At 36.9% G+C, this 16,720-nt stretch overlaps 3 protein-coding genes across 5 annotated transcripts in view; 2 read left to right on the forward strand and 1 right to left on the reverse strand.

Annotated features, from left to right (window-relative positions):
* The window catches only part of Klc (kinesin light chain), a 28,669-nt gene extending 24,366 nt beyond the window's left edge, over positions 1-4,303 (forward strand). The window contains exons 9-11 of one of the 2 annotated variants that reach the window (XM_089836517.1): positions 328-494; positions 1,024-1,066; positions 1,845-4,303. In XM_089836517.1, coding sequence (XP_089692643.1) covers positions 328-494; positions 1,024-1,066; positions 1,845-1,916 — 282 coding nt within the window. In that variant the 3' untranslated portion in view covers positions 1,917-4,303. The remainder of the gene's footprint in view (positions 1-327; positions 495-1,023; positions 1,067-1,844) is intronic. The other variant, XM_089836536.1, reaches the window with a different exon arrangement.
* On the reverse strand, positions 4,248-5,928 carry Enoph (enolase-phosphatase E1). Its single transcript, XM_089836662.1, has 6 exons — positions 5,717-5,928; positions 5,425-5,526; positions 5,019-5,215; positions 4,828-4,960; positions 4,635-4,758; positions 4,248-4,494 (listed from the first exon to the last, which is right to left on the reverse strand). Exons 1-6 carry the CDS (start codon positions 5,795-5,797, stop codon positions 4,367-4,369), a joined length of 765 nt encoding a protein of 254 aa, XP_089692788.1. The 5' UTR covers positions 5,798-5,928; the 3' UTR covers positions 4,248-4,366.
* Positions 5,929-6,480: 552 nt separating this feature from the next.
* On the forward strand, positions 6,481-16,401 carry Spred (Sprouty-related protein with EVH-1 domain). Of its 2 annotated transcripts, none has more exons than XM_089836548.1 (5): positions 6,481-6,895; positions 12,789-13,131; positions 13,235-13,403; positions 13,714-13,775; positions 13,868-16,401. In XM_089836548.1, the coding sequence occupies exons 1-5, from the start codon at positions 6,873-6,875 to the stop codon at positions 15,074-15,076; spliced, it is 1,806 nt and encodes a 601-aa protein (XP_089692674.1). In that variant the 5' UTR covers positions 6,481-6,872; the 3' UTR covers positions 15,077-16,401. The 2 variants fall into 2 exon arrangements, with proteins under 2 accessions (XP_089692674.1, XP_089692681.1); XM_089836555.1 differs by lacking the exon at positions 6,481-6,895 and adding an exon at positions 11,214-11,994.
* Positions 16,402-16,720: the final 319 nt, after the last annotated feature.

Raw genomic sequence — 16,720 nt, forward strand, 5'->3', positions numbered from 1 at the left:
TAACTATGAACTTTTGCATTCCCGTCTCCCTTATATGATGTAGAGTGGCGCGAGAAAGTAAATGCTTGATTTTCAAATTATGAAATCTCACTTATGGCTTAACCTTTCGTAATAGGCTTTGTAATAAGTTACGATAAAAGCTTAGCGATCATTTTTTTGACAAGTTTTTTTTTCCTGTCGTGTTTATTCATTTTTACTACGCTTTATCCTCAAGACGATAGTAGCAATTTTCTTAGTATTTATATTTACTTTTAATCGAAAAATTGTCATCTACCCGTTAATTACCATGTAATTGTCGAATTTGCCCTGGGTTTTTAAATTGATTAGCGACTCCAGAATGGAAGTGGAAAGTTGAAACGTAGCGGCTCTCTAGGAAAGCTCCAGCGGATTAATTCGCACATCCGGAGGAGCAGCGCGAAACTGCTCACGCGTTTAAAAGGCAAGGAAGAGAATACTGCGGCCTTAAGCAGGGCCAGTTTGGAAAATTTGGCAAGGTAAAAAATAATACACTGAACACAAAATACGCCGTGAACGAAATTAATTTAAACCTGGTTTTGAATGGTGTGTGAATGAGATTTAGAAATATAACACAGTAGGTATAGAGTAAGAAAAAAACCTATTTATATTTACAAATTTCAATATTACAGAACGTGTTTAGTGCAAAAAACTGCTTTTAAATTATGATTAAAATCTTTACAACCATTGCTAAATTGTATGTTAAATTTTTTTCTTGTTGAAGTTCAGAACACCTTTCAGTTTATGTTAAGCTGAAATTTGGCACTTTTTATGTCACTACACTAGAAAATGCAGATTTTTCCCACAGGCACGTTCTTTGATAATATAAATGAAAACAATACAAAAAATATATTTTTTAAGTTAGTTTTAATTTTGAATGCTTTTTTTTTCGCATGGTTTGGTTTATAGGATTTATTAGGATGGGGGGATTTTCTTTCCATAACTATTTAATTGCAATCAAATTTGTCTTTTAAATGCTATTAAACTTATATTAACTCTTTCCAACAGAATGAAACGAGCCAGTTCAATGTCAATGCTTAATCAAGAGCAGGTAAATATCAACGCTAAATTATTTCAAAATTAAAGGGACTGCCAACTTAAATGCCCCAAAATCGCGCTACCGGCAATTAAAGCAAATGTCTGCTTCTATGTCCGGCACCTCTAACATGCTTGCTTATCTTCTACACACCAGTTTTACGTTGTCAAAGGCAGAAACCAATCAGAACTAGAGTTAAAACTAGTCGTTGTTGAGCTTATAGCGGGTCCAGTTAACTCCCCCCCTCCCTGACTATGGAGGGAGTTGCAATATAGTGCAATTTTTTATTATTATTATCAGAAGTATATAATACTTCTCTTCGAGAGAAGTGTACCACAAAGCGGGGTAAGTGTAACGTCACTCTTCCCAACATCGGAACATTTAGAGCAAGGTTACTAAACCGAATCACATACACGATAAATAGTTCCCTCATTAGCGTTTAAATATTTGGCAAGACGCGCTTGTGCATTTTTGTCCCACGTCAAGACGAGGTTTGTGGGATGATTGCTGGGGATTTAGTGCCAAACAATTATAGAATTCACCTTACGGTGCGATGCCCATTTGTAGTTTGATGAGCGGGAAAGCAAACTAAAAGGGTGAGCCTGGGAAGAATGACGTTACATAACTAAAGCATAGGGAGGATACAGAGTGTCATCCTTCTTCTATTATCCCCTTCTGTTATTATTAAATCAGAGCAGATACTTGCTTTAAAACTAACGAACATGAGACCTGATTATGCTGCCAGCCCCTTTATAAATATTTAACTAAAACATGTTTCTGTATATTTTTTCAGTCACGTAGTAACCTTGTGGGTATGCGATTACGAACTACCAGCTCTGATCAGCTTCGCACACAATTTCCTTAGCAAAAATTAATAACCCTTTTTTTCTCCAACGTATTAAAATTTCCCCAAAAACAAAATACTCATTTCGATACTACAGTAAATACGAAAGAATAAAAATTAGTTTTTAAAAAAGAGGTTGAAAAAAAATGGAACCGATTATCGAAATGAAAAAAAAAAAAGTCATTACATTTTATAAAACTACTTAGGAAACTATGAAAGCGTGGTTTTTGAGTTCCCAAACAAAAGTTCTATATCTGACAAACCCTAAAAGCTACTCATGTAGAATATCACTGCAGATTATACTTTTTTATATAGTTTAAAAATGCCTTATGATATCGTTAGTATTAACGCAATCTTTTACTATTATTCGTATTACTTTGTCTAACGTGAAGAAGTTGATAAAAACTAGAGTAAGCTCTCTTAAATTGTTTAAGACGAGTCGAAGAAGGTTTAAATCAAAATTATTACATAATTTGAGGTCTTTAACTATCAAGGGTTCAAAGGATAACTTCCCCCAATAACGTTGAAGTATTGGGTAAAACTGCTCTACCTGGAAAAGACCATTTCCCCTGTATGACTTTCAATTTATGGTATTATCGCTACTCAGACGGTGAAAAAGATTGAGAAACACAATTTTTGTCAATAAGGGATTATATTTAACAATTTTGGGTCAGTTTTCTTTAATGGACACTAAGTTTGAATGCGAACATCACGTTCAGAGACGATTACATCAGATAGTACTAATTAGAAAACGAATTAAAGATTTATGTTTATGTTCCATTTCCCCTTTAAAAGTCTAGGTTGCTCTGGAACTCGCATGTGATTTTAAAATAGTGAGATATCTACGAAATTTGAAAGCTATTTGACATTTTCAATTTGATTTTATCATTGAACTAATGTTAATTCAGTGTGTCAGAATTCAGAATACGATTAGAAAATAATTTGAAATATTGACGTTTCCCCATGCAGAGATCCAAGTATCAAAACCTTGAGTTTAATGTAAAATTAACTTCTATTGAACTGCACTTGATAAATACTGGCTGAATTTAACTTTCGCAATTTTGTCAAGTGTACTTGATTGAACGAAACTATAGTCAATCTCATTGGTAAAGTGAAACAGGAAAATCCACTCGTAGATAACGTAAAATTCTTCTATAACGATCGAGTGGTCTTTGCATTGTAAAGGTGGGATTGAATATAGTAAACAAATTAAAGTTAGCATCAAGCAAATCGGGGTGTAACACAATAACATAACATATTTAAGGTAACTAGCACCCTGAATAGCAGCGTATACACCTGAGTCGATTGCTTAATACTCCCTTTAGTTGAAGAGACTCGCGAGTAAGGGAACAAATAACGAATGTTCTTCGTTGCTGCTCCAAACATTGTAGCTTATGCACGCGGTGATGTCACGCGTGACCTTTTCTCCGTTACTTGCCAGTTCCTTTAAAATATATGAATGACGCTCTCGCATCTGTTTGCCTTGCAACGCGGGTTATTCTTGAACGAAAAAGAGTGGGAGAATAATTGCAGTGGTTTAACGAGTAATTTTGTTTGACCTACTAAATTTAAGCTACTACTTAATGAGACTTACAACAAACCCTAACCAATCATACCGCTGGAGAAAATTGTGTTTCTTACCCTTTAAAAATCAAATGGTGGTAGATAAATAAATAAGTTGCGCATTGTTTTTGTTTATACACTGATATATTGACAGCTGCGATACTCGTTAACGGCGATAAAAAAAGCCGCCGTTAATTATATTCCGTATTGAAAAATCTGTTTCAACTAGTCACTCATTACATTATGAAATTTTTATTATTATTATTACTGGTATTTTATATTATTACGAATTTCTGAGGTTGTAGCTACAAAAATAAACATTCCAAAAAATATTTATGGTTTAAACTGCAACCTAAGGTTAACAAGCGAAACTAAATTTATTTCTGTTGTTATGTTTTTTTTTTTTTTTTTTCAACATTGGCGTTGATTTTCCGGCTATTTAAATTAATTATGGAAAGGGTTGAGATTAATTAATTTGCGGGTTAATTTGGTTTTTTTTTTTTACGGTGATTTTGAAAAATAGGTTGTGGGTCAGAATGTTTTGTATATTTAAAAAAAAAAAAAGAAAGAAAAAACAAACAAACACGTATTAATATTAATAATTTATTTAATAATATAACCCAATAACTGATAAATCCATTTTTATTAATGTAAAATTACTAAATTAGCAAATTTAATGAAAAAGAAATGTTTTACAGTTTTTTTTTTTTTGAGTTTTTTTTTTCCTTCGCTGCGTATGCAACTTTCAAAAAAAAAAAAAAAAAATTGTAAAGAAAAAAATGAAACCAATTGAAGAAAAAATGAGACTTTAATTAAATATTAAAGAAACATAATTAACATAACAATTAGAGTTAATTAATTAATTTTAATAATTATTTTTTTTTTTTATTTTAGATGTGAAGCAGTCGTTATTCTTCAATGTAAGAAAATGAAGGAACTGTCTGGTATAATTTTAAATCTTCGTCACTCAAAGGCATGTTTCCTTCTCGTAACAAAAGTTTGGCTCTTAGTCCCGCTTCAGTAGCGGCTTTAGCCTCTGTGGAGAAGAAGTTAAATTTATCTCTTTACTGGTCATTTGATCCTTGATGCCAAAGACCAGATAGACAATGAATAAACACTATTGATGTTTGGCAGCGAGTGAATCTTAGAAGACTTAAGAAAAAAACAAATTATTACCAGCTGGAATGTCCGTTAAAAATAAGACTTGATTAGGTTTCAAATTAATTTCTTGGATAATATTTTTGTAGCTTTCAGGATTGGTTTTGGCACCGATGTTAGTATCAAAGTAACCACTAATTAGCTGCAAGATTCAGACGAGACAATTACAACTGTGTCTGAAAGGTACGTAACTAAGTTTTTTCAACTTTACGGGTAATAAATTGCCATAAGTTGTACAGCCAAAAAGCAATTTTTGAGCTTCTACGCTTCCAGATGAATAGATATAAACTTTACGTCCTTCTCTGTTCCATTGTTCTATCGCGGGTTTTACATCGTCAAAAACCCTTCATCAAGAAGCGAGTTAATTTCATATTTTAAAGTGTCAAGTGTTGCTAAACGTACGGAGCTTTTAAATTTCCATCAGCGTAGCCTTGTTTCCATATATGCCCCTGAAGTTGTTTTAGCGAAGTGGTTTTTCTATCCCTATCCATTTGCCATAGAACGTATTGCTCCACTCTTCCTACTATGTCAACATTACTACTTTCTGGGGAAGGAATGGTTTCTACATTTGGTTCACCCCTCTCAAAATCTTCTATACTCTAATAAACAACTTTGTTTTCAATACATTTAACTAAAAGCAATAGAGTGCTGTCAGAAGCGCCAGTGTGACGTCACCCATGCTGTTTTCCCATAAAGAAAAAACAAAACGGTAACTGTCATGGCCGCTCATTGCTAAAGGCAGACTCGTGACGTTTAACCTTGGATCTGACGTCACAATTGACAGCACTCTATAGTATTTTGGCAATACTTGTTGTCTTAAAAGGGCAATATCTTCGTGTAAATGAGTTTGATTCCAATTCATAATCAGGTACTGTTTAAGGTTTGTTCTTGCATAGGGAAAGAGTATATCCTATATAAAACACGCGTTTTATCTTTAGAGTTTAGACCAAATGCCACAATGCCCAATTTTTCATTATCATTATTATAAAAAAAAAATAGAGTAATGGCACCCCATGTTATTTCCCCATAGAGCTTAATACAGTCGAAGGCAGAGGGCTGCCATTACTCTATACTAGTAGACTTCTTAAGCCTTGGTGTACCTTTACAAAAGATATGGGAGTCGTAGTGCCTTCGATGTCCAAAAGAAAGGCAAGTATTTTTTCTTTATTTTTGTCATCCATGTCTTTGACAAATTTACTTTAATTATAGGTATGACAATTATAGAAAACCCGATTAAATACTACCACTTTCACAATAATGAAGAGTTCAAGACAGACTGCCTTGCGCTTGCTGACTGTTGCCTATTTTTGAGGATAACCCGATTGAACTTTGACCTTATGACATCTTGCAGCGGGAATTTCAAATCAACTAGACAAATGTTTTCCCACTTCTTTAATATAAATAATTTTCGATATGCTTATAATTATTATTAACACTTATTGGCTCGTTTCTATAATTTAAATTGATTTATTTACATTATTATCAGAATAAGTACACTAAAGTTTCAAAGTTCGCGATATTATAATAAAAATTAAAAATATTTTAACAAAGTTACAAATAAATTTTTATTTGTAATGTTGTCAAAGCTTATGCCATATTTATTATATTTTTTATATATTATTCATAAATATTTAAGTACACAATTATTATTATAGTAATAATTATTTACTAAAAGAAATATATTTAAGAATTGTCAAATATTAATGTTGTATTTAAAAGTCAAGGTAAAGAAAGGTATATTTATAATTTTTAGGAATTTTATAATAGATGATTTATTACGTGTAGGACAGGACTACCATACCATACACCCCCTACAAGTACAAAATTCAGTCGGTAGTTAGCGTAGGCATGGATATGATTTTCTCAATGGCCATTCGCGATTGTGCCGTGGAAAGGGGGTTTCCAGTATTCATCCGCCCATAGCTAGCGCGCCAAAATGTTCACGAAAACGTCGCTAAAAAGGACGTAATTAGAAGCGACTAAATTGTACGTTTAATTTTAAATTATTTGAAGTATTTTGTTTTAAGTTATCGAGGTAAATTCGGTTTCGTTTCGTGTGGGGATTATTTTTCGGCGAAGCGACGGGATTTCGCGCCTACGGGAAGCGGTGATTCGTCGTTGTGTGTTTATCAGTTTTTGATGGCCGTATGACTGAGAGAGGAAAGATACGCGAGACGGGACTCAAGTTTCCCCGGAAATTTTCGCGTAATACCCAAAATTATTAGTCATTAAATATGGAATTTCCATCGATTGAAAATGACCGAAGGTAGCTACGATGAGTAAGTAACGTTTAATTATAGTTAAATTAGTTCAAATGTCTCGAATGTTATTGTATGACCTAGGCCTAACGCGGTCGGTCTTCAGTGAAATTCGGCTCTCGCTGTGTAAAATTTAACGAGTAGGAACGTCTTCCCCCGTTATCCCGCCGAGGTTTATCGGCCTAACGTAACGAGTACCGACCGAGGGCCGGGTGTTTTTTTATCGTAATTTAATCGAAAGTGATAATTGGCTCGGTTTACAAAGGTTTTTTAGCGTCGTGTAGTCGTTTTACTCGTTTCCTACGGAACATATCGTTAGGCCTAGATCTTTTACGCGTAGACCAAAAATGGGGCCCTGAAGGGAAGTCGCTTTTTTGACGGACGGGGGGGAAAGGAAGCCGGGGAACGGCATCTGTTCAATGGACGACCGTGTTCTCCTCGTTTATGAATGAAACGCGCTTTTCTCAGGCAGTGGTGCGCGTCAAGGAAAAGGAGGCCCGTCCGTAGACCAATTTCCCCGTTCTACCAAACCCATTTTTAATCGAGTACAAAATAATATAGGCCAAATACGTCCAATTTTCATTACAAGTTTACAACCCTATCAGTTTTAGGCCTAAAAAAACTTTGTATACACTTTCAAAGGCCCGCTAAAAACGTTTCACGGAAATTATTTTAGCCGAAAGTATTTTTTTTTTCTGACACACCGTACACGCGATCCATAGAAGCGAATCTGAAGTATAAAGTACCGGTGTATTTTTCGATTCATACATTTTGCCTACGTGCCTTTTTTTACTTGAGGAAATAGCCGATTCACGTTATAATAATGCTTCCCCATTCATATATACGTGTGAATATTAATAAAAAATGAATGAATGAACGAAAAATGGGGAAATATGACGCCCCCTTATCGTTGATGACAGAGGTAAACAACAAAAAAAAAATAGATTTTTCTTATTAATGAATGAAGGCCGATTGGCGGGTGGGGGGATATCTTTTTCAAAGGTATAATTGCCTTGCCCCACAACCATACTTTCGTAAGATCTACCTTAGCTACATTTGCCGCAAGTTAAAGATTGGTACATTATTAAAAAAAAAAAATTAAAAACCCAAAAACGACCCTCAATAATTTAGTTTCGTATTTTTTAAACTTGAGGACGAAGACTTCACGCAACGGCCCACATTTTCTACTTTATATGGCAAATTAGATAATTCTCTTCTCTTCCTTTTTCAAATTTAAATTTTACTCTCCCCATTTTTTTAAACAAACCGTGACCATGGTTGTGTTTTAATTAAATTCGCCTTGGATGGAACTTTTCTTATGTAGTTTTAAAGATAATGACAAAGTGAAGGTGAATAAAAATGTGGTAATGCCGGATAAGTTAGAAATACCTCAAAAATGTGGACACGATCGGAATTATTACCAAGAAGCGATATCTAGTTTATAAGGGAGAAGGTATAAATTCGCCTTATTTCTAGCTTTATATCCAGTCCAAACGTATAGTAGGTCCGGAGTTAATCCCCGCCTCTAAATTATAACCAGCATCTTATTGGTTCTTGAAAACTTACTCAGAGCGAGGCGAATGACGAAAATTACGTATTTTCCGACTGAGGAGAGGCTGCGAAATAGCCCGGTCTCCTTTTACTTCCCCCCTTGTATTTTGAAAGGGGGACTGGGACCATGGCGCGCGAATACTTAGGCATCTAAACCTTATCTCTAGTAAACTAGATATCGCTTCTTGTTATTACCATGGAGAAAAATATTTAGAGGGGTAGTATACCCGGCTCTAGCGGGCTTTTGATACCAACCTCGCAGAACGGGAGGGAAGGGGGTCGATTTAAAATGTGGTCACGTGAGAAAATTAACCTTATAGATAGTGAAATTTCCTCCCCCATTTCTTAACTGTAATTGCGCTTCAGTGTTGCCGCTAATTTGCGAGAGTATCTCTGCTGGTTTGTAACTGAATGATCTGAATTGAACAGAACTATAAGCCCTTCAGTCTGTTGTAGATAGCGGTTGAATTGAACTCGCAAATAACTGGCAACACTTGTTTACGCACAATTTATAGGGTACACGAATTTTTACTAGGATATTCCTTTATGTGGGTGTCCCATTGGTATAGACGTGCCCCTATTTTCATTTCCATTCAATATTTCCTCCATGTCATCCATATTTAATTAGCGTGATTATCATATTTGCTCTTAACCGCATTTGGTACTATGACGTATTTTTACGTCATAACTGTAGAGTAATATCCGTAGAGATGGGAGTAAACCGTGTTCTTTTGTAACAGATTGTATTGTACGCCCACTTTTTGGGGATGTGACACTGAAATAAGAAATAGGGTGGTATGACGTTGCTAAATATAGAAAAAAATGTCTCTCTTTGAAAATGGTAATGATGGAATCGGTTGTTTCCGTTACCAGTATCCTCTCATTGAAGCACAAAAATGACAAATCACTCTTGATTTCACCAAAATATCACACTCTGCGGTTTTTATGGGGCAATACACTGCAGACTTAGAAATAGCACACGTCCACTGGTCCAAAACCAGTTTATTAATTGCTTGGACCAGTTTTTTAATTCAAAAAGTGGGGGTTACTGGTCCTCGGGACCAGTTTAATAATTGCAAATCTATTGGAGAACAAAGGCTGGGACCACTCCGGAGACCAGTTTATTATTTAGGGCACTAGGGGGGTCACTGGTCCCAAGGACTAGTTTAAAAATTATCCTTATTTCTAAGTCTGCAATACAGTGTTATCATGGTACAGTAAAGGGATTTTGACAAAGGGTGTGAAAATTCATATTTATTTGCTAATTTTCCTATGTTAAGTTCATGTTACTAGTAATTTTTAAACAAATTAATCACTTATTTGCAAATAAAAATGGAAAAATTAATTAGCGAAAACCTGAAGAAGTCAGGAATTGATCTAGGTAGTTGAAAACGTAACCTTGGAGTTCATAAAATAGAATTAAAATTTCAGGGAATTTGAGAAGAAGGAAATTATAAAATAATATTGAAGGTTCAGGGAAAACGTCTGTAAATTTGAGAATTAGCCGAAAATAATATAGACACGCAGGAAAAAGTCAGGGGATTTGAATGTTGGTTGAAATGTCTGGGAAAAGTTCATTCAAAAGTCTTGGAATTGGTATTAAATGTCATGTGACAACATGAAAATTGGCCCTAAAGGTCATTAAATAGTGTGACAATATGAAAATTGGCCCTAAAGGTCATTAAATAGTGTCACAATATGAAAATTGGCCCTAAAGGTCATTAAATAGTGTCACAATATGAAAATTGGCCCTAAAGGTCATTAAATAGTGTCACAATATGAAAATTGGCCCTAAAGGTCATTAAATAGTGTCACAATATGAAAATTGGCCCTAAAGGTCATTAAATAGTGTCACAATATGAAAATTGGCCCTAAAGGTCATTAAATAGTGTGACAATATGAAAATTGGCCCTTAAGGTCATTAAATAGTGTCACAATATGAAAATTGGCCCTTAAGGTCATTAAATAGTGTGACAATATGAAAATTGGCCCTAAAGGTCATTAAATAGTGTCACAATATGAAAATTGGCCCTAAAGGTCATTAAATAGTGTCACAATATGAAAATTGGAATTGAATGTCATTGGCTAGTGTGACAATATGGAAACGGGCCCAAAATAGTCGGATAATTGGAATTGGGGAAATGAATGATGCACTTAGAACATGATTTGAAATGAACCTTATCATGAACGGCCTAGAACCATTGACTGGTCAAGTTCTTGCCTCCCAAGGCGAATTTCTAATCCTATAGGAGTGTACATACCGGACGTGACATATCCGCCCGCCCGGTGTGGTCCGTGGCGAGTCATGGGGCGAATTTTGGCCTTTTTTACACAGAAGGAAATCCTCCTTTCAAAGCTGTTTAGGAAAATAGTATTTCATTTGCTTAAAATGAAGAGAAGAAAAAGGGAGAGGAGAAGAAGGGGGTGGCTTAAAAACTCCCAAACTTCCGTTCTTTTCTCGAGACTCGGGTTCAAAGCTTTGGTAGCGCTTTGGGACGGGACGGGACGGAACAGGCTGGGAGAGACGAGCCATGCCATCATACCATACGAACCCGTCGTTTCATTTTGGAGATGAAACCAAGGGGCTAGCCACTCGTTTGATCAATCACGTGCGACAAATTTATCGGCTGCATTTTCGAGGCTGGGGTTCGGTCGGTTCCCGGGCTGGGGTTCGGTCGGTTCCCGGGCTGGGGTTCGGTCGGTTCCCGGGCTGGAGTTCGGTCGGTTCTCGGGCCGGGGTTCGATCGGTTCTCGGGCCGGGGTTCGATCGGTTCTCGGGCCGGGGTTCGATCGGTTCCCGGGCGGGGGTTCGATCGGTTCTCAGGCCGGGGCTCGGTCTGTTCCCAGGCGGGGGTTCCGTCGGTCCCCAGGCGGGGGCTCGGTCTGTTCCCTGGCGGGGTTCCGTCAGTCCCTAGGTTAATTCTCTGATTTATTTAACGTCTTGGTGAAGTCACCTGTAAATTCTGAATGAGGTTGATTCAATTTGCGAGGATCAAGTGAATATCCCCTCAGTCATTTGGCGGGATGCGACTGTGACTGAGCCCACGAAATGAGAGGGGGGAGGGAGAAATGGTTGTAAGAGCTAGTTCTTCAAGATATCGTGGGTGTACTGTAGGGATGGGCAGCCTTTTTGGGGGGAGATACAACTAGCAAAGGACGTAGACTGAAGAGATCTCCGAATAGCGGCTTAAGCATTTGAGGCTCACTGACTCTCCCGCTGCGTGGTCGCTTGCTTTTCTCCTTGAGGCGATAGAGAAAGAAAAAATAGTTCTCCTCCTCGACGTAACCCCACGACACGTTGCCCTACGACTCCCCTCGCGTAAACCTGGGAGTGGAAAGCCAAAGTTAGGAGGGAATGGGGGGGGAGAAGAGAAGCAAGCAAAGCGTTCAACATCCTGGAAATAGGTTTGACAGAGAAGCCAAACGATGGATGTTACGAGCATTGAATGGCATTCCTCCTCTGGCGTAAAAGTTACGTTTTATTACCCCAAAATGGCCGAATTTATCAGATCTGAATCTTAATCGCGTTCTCCAAGGTTCCTCGAGACGAGAATGGACGTGGAATATAGGTTTTTGATCATATTTTATGTTAAATGTTGTTTTGAGGATTCGTATTTTTCAAATTTTCACTGTAAAGATTGGGTCTAAATATTTTAGGGAATTAGGTTACCTTTGGATAATATTAAGTCTAAACAGAAATTGTCCAATAAAGGGGCATTAAATTGAATGAAGGATAGTTTGAATTAGATCAGATTAACTTGAGTCCGACGCCATATTTGGAAATACATAGTTTTCAGACTAGGAGGATTCATAACTTTAACACAAGGAGGCCAGGATTCAGGTGTTACACAACAACGCCAGTCTCCGGTGGTGAAGTCAAAAGTCAGGCCTCCTTGTGTAAATGGTATCCTCCTAGTCTGAAAACTATGTATAGTGTATTAAGCCACGAGAGGTGATAGAAAATGAGAAAAGTAGCGTCCATGTACCTAACTCATGGGTAGTTTTTTCCATAAGTACTTGAAGGGTCCCACGTGTCGCTTGCGCCTCAACTACAAACCCTCCCACTGTCCAATCTACCTTATAGTTATAGGAAAATCCACTAAGGTTAGTTTCAACGCGTGTAGGTAAAACTATTTTACCCTCGCCCTTTAAGCCTATACGTACTTTGGTTTGGATTTTGAGTGTTGAACTGGGTTTCCAATCATTGGAATTGCATGACCACCATTGGTGGGAATTTATGTGAGTGTTGTCACGCTGTGGACAAATCTTTGAAACCCAACAACTTTCATACGTTATTTGATAAAGCTCGCTTCAAACTGTGTATTCCTTTAACACATTTTGTCTTATTGATGTTTTTGTCTAGTGGTAACTACCTGGTGCGTGTCCGTGCCCAGGTCATGACCAGAGATGACTCTACGGGTGGATGGTTGCCAATGGGAGGTGGAGGGCTTAGTAATGTCTCGGTGCGGAAGAGGCTCCTATCCTCGTCATCTTCATCAAACAACTCTTCGGCGGGGATTGCTCCATCTAGTCAATATGCTTCTTTGGGCGTCTTGGCAAATCTTTCCGGGAAGAACAATGGTTCAACCCGAGGAAATAGCGTCGGTGGAGGGACGTCTTACAACCCTGGTGGAAGTGACGAAGATTTAGACTCAAATCTGAAACACGAATATTTAATTTATGGAAAAAGGATATCAGACAGTTCGGTAAATATACGAATGCGTCAAATTGAGTGTCTTTAGGACTTTAGGGTCTAGAAAAGTGTTAAAAATCCGCCGTTTTTAACATTGCATCGTTAATTTTCTTTAGGTTGTTCTAAGCTGCCCTATTAGGAAAGATTTTCAGTACAATAAAGTAATGCCAACGTTTCACCATTGGAAAACTGGGGACAAGAAGTTCGGGCTCACTTTTCAAACTGCGGCTGATGCGAGGGCCTTTGATAAAGGCGTACGCAGAGCGGTTGAAGACTTACTAGAAGGCTAGTGCACAATTTTTTTAATCTCATTCTAAGGGGGGAAGGCTATTTTATTTTTTAAACTAGATTTTTAGATGTTGTCACGGTGTGAATTCTATATCAAAAATAACTTGCTAATAATTAATTGAACCATTTCACCCACCCTTTATTATACGCATTACCCGGATATTTTAAAATATTTAAATTACGCTAATGGTAAGTTCTTATCTATTATGGCTAGAATGAAATCGTCGTTGAAGTACAGTGTTAATTTAGTTCGGAAAAGAATTTGTGTGTATATGAGTGTTTTAATTGTTTTCTTTGTAAAATGTAGGTATTGGTGAACTCTCTTGTTTTCACGATGACACAGATATTGGTGATGACGATGTCTTCATGGTGAGAACATTTTTATATAACGACAATAGCTCCTTTGTTAACGCTATAAAGATTCGTGGCCCTATAAGGTTGTTTTGAATATTTTGTAACAGACACTAGAACTTCCAGTGGATTCTCGCTCGTCTTCAGGCTCAAGTAGTGCCAGCGGTGGAGGCGGTAGTGGAGTAGTCGTGACGGCGGCTGCTTTAGGGCGGCATCCTCTAAATCCTCTCTCAATGTTCCCCGGTTCAATGATGGACCCTTCTGGCGGTGGCAGCGTAGTTCCGAACCAAAGCGCCTCTCCGTACACGCATCCGCACGCCAATCACCATCATCTTCATCGCATGCATTTTATTCGTTCTTCCAACACTTCTGGCAGCAACAATAACCAAGGCCTAGTGTCTCTGCGAAACCAGTATGGCGCTCCGACTTCGGATCAATGGACTAATCCGGCGGTTTTGTCAGGCGGCGTGGGGGAAAGCGGCGTGTTATCGGACTCGATAAACCAGCAGTTTTCCACCGGAAAAGACATTTGGGTTCCCTATAACAAACACGCCAAAACGCTTCCCGAGGATCGCGTAGAAATGTCCGGGGAACCCTATTCCTACGTGCAGTTTGCCAAGGACAAAAACGCGGGACCTTTTGGCCCGCGTAATGTTAGTGGGGAGCACGAATACTCTTACCCAGTCATGGACGCTTTAAAATTAGGTGGCGGAGTTGGTTCGGGATTAACCGGTGGCTCCGGACCCCAACAGCACTCTAGTAGTTTAAAAAAGAAAAATCAGCTTCATCAGGGTAACGCTGCGTCGCTAACCTTGGCTCAACAGCCCCCTTTGCTTTTACCTACAAAGTGCAAACGAAAAAAGGACTATTTCGGCCGACACGGCATCCAAAATTTGGTGGCTCCGGGGCATCGTGGTTCGTCCGGTGGCGGAGGCGGCGGCGGAAACGGGTCTTCCGGCAGTGGCGGCAGAGCCCAATGCCGACATTGTTTAGAAATGTACGACAAGGACAATAATGGCAGGGGTAGTTGCGAATACGCTCCTGACGGTGTCCTAGCTTGTATCAACGCGGCCACCTGCATTTCCTGCGCGCAGTGCATGCTGTACCATTGTATGTCCGACGCGGAAGGAGATTTTGATCAACATCCTTGCTCTTGTAACGGGTCCGACGACCGCTGCCGGCGTCGCTGGGCCTCCATGGCTCTCTTGTCCTTGTTTGTACCCTGTTTATGGTGCTATCTACCATTTAAAGCTTGCCATACGTGCGCCGTAAAATGCGGCTGTTGCGGAGGCAAACATCAACAAAGCTTCAGTGGCTAGCTATCGTTACTAAAAATTATCATTTGTTTTTTTTTTTTTTTAATTATCAAAACTCAAAACCGTTAAAACGACGACGCGTCTGTAAAAGAAATAGAAAAAACCGTCGACAACAAATATATTATTTTCTGCCGGAATATATAAGAAATTTCGCGGATCTCGACTCCCCTACATGTAGATAAAGAAATATATGTATATATAGGGTCTTTCTGTGATTGATTGAAGTTTATTTTGCGCAGATTTTAACTCTATCGCCAAGTCGGCTTTAAAAAAAAGAATTAAAGCGTATTAAAATAAAAAGAATAAAAAGTTCAAGAAACTATAGCTCAAAAATAGTTTCTAACGTATAATAGACCCGCCGCGTGTAGCCTCGGATCAAAACTGTGGTTAATGTACAAAATTAAATTAAATTAATAAAGCTAAAGTACTACTAAGTGAAATCCGTTACGTTAAATATTAATTAATTAAATTGGGAGGTTTAAAAGACCAAATAAAAAGTTAAAAGTGTTTTACTCAAATATAATAGGGACAATATTAAAAAATAAAATTGTTTAAAATTAAAAATAATTAATTAATATTAATGAGCTAGTTAACTCCAAAGAATTAAATTAAAAACTTAAAATAACAAGAAAAACAAAAACAAAACGACAACCATGAAATGATATCAAATGAAATCCATACATGGTTATTTTTAAATTTAAATTTCGGTTTTAATTTTATTTTTATTTTTTTTTTGTTTATTTTTCTCTCGCTTATTTTTTTAAACACCTTTTTTTTTTCTCGTCAGCTATTTTCGTTTTTGACAATTAAAAAGAGTTTTTACGCGCCTAAAAAATGTCTAAAAAACTTAAAAGAAAATGGTACTGTTATATCACGATGATACAAATCTGTTTTTTGCGAAAGAAAACAAAAATTATTAAAAAAAATAAAATATATTTCGCGTAAGAAAACAAAAACAAAAAATTTAAAAATAGATTCTCATTTTAAGAAAGAAACAAAAAAGAAAAAACTTTGTTGAACTTGATATGGTTTTTCAGACTTTTACTGAGAGTGAAGAAGAAAAAAAAACCAATAATATTTAAAAAAAAAAAAACAAATTAATAAATAAGCCAAATTTTTGTACATTGTATATAAGTAATATAAAAGACAGATGAAAGAAATATAAAACAATTTAAAATGTTTAAAAATGAGAAAAGAAAAAAAAACTACAGTCCCCATAAAAAAAAAAAAAAAAAACTACCAACCCCCCCAGGTCAACATGATCAAATCAAATAGATGTTTATTCTGTTTTACATAAAAATGAAAGATTAAAAACCTTTCTACTAAAATATTTTTAGATTGCAGTAAATTAATTGATATTATTTATTTTTCATAGTGTCTTCTTCAAAGTATTATAAAATCGTAAATTAGGCCGCCATTTTTAATTCACGCTCATTGTGTGTTTCATCGTTGTGAAGAAGTTCAGATAACAATGTGACAACTAATGATACAATGTCCAGCAGGATAATTAATGCCTTTGTAATTGTTATCGTTTAAAATTGCACTCGCAAGTAATCATAGCTAGTATAACTTCACTATTGAACAGGGTTCATACAAACCTGGAAAACAGGGAAAACCTGGAAAAATCAGGGAAATAAATAGTTGACA

Source organism: Phalangium opilio, unplaced genomic scaffold (assembly GCF_054372755.1).
Source record: "Phalangium opilio isolate 3A_F unplaced genomic scaffold, DU_Popi_V2 ptg000003l_1, whole genome shotgun sequence".
In the NCBI taxonomy this organism is placed as follows: domain Eukaryota; kingdom Metazoa; phylum Arthropoda; class Arachnida; order Opiliones; family Phalangiidae; genus Phalangium; species Phalangium opilio.

Bases quoted from the DNA above. Each gene is read 5' to 3' on its own strand.
- Enoph (XM_089836662.1), bottom strand. From the start codon at position 5,797: ATGGATGACAAAAATAAAGAAAAAATACTTGCCTTTCTTTTGGACATC. The intron at 5,216-5,424 runs GTATTGCCAAAA...GTTGTTTATTAG, and splicing joins TTGCCCTTTTAAGACAACAA to AGTATAGAAGATTTTGAGAG. The intron at 4,495-4,634 runs GTAATAATTTGT...TCTTCTCCACAG, and splicing joins TTTAACGGACATTCCAGCTG to AGGCTAAAGCCGCTACTGAA.
- Spred (XM_089836548.1), top strand. From the start codon at position 6,873: ATGACCGAAGGTAGCTACGATGA. The intron at 6,896-12,788 runs GTAAGTAACGTT...GTTTTTGTCTAG, and splicing joins ACCGAAGGTAGCTACGATGA to TGGTAACTACCTGGTGCGTG. The intron at 13,776-13,867 runs GTGAGAACATTT...ATTTTGTAACAG, and splicing joins GTGATGACGATGTCTTCATG to ACACTAGAACTTCCAGTGGA.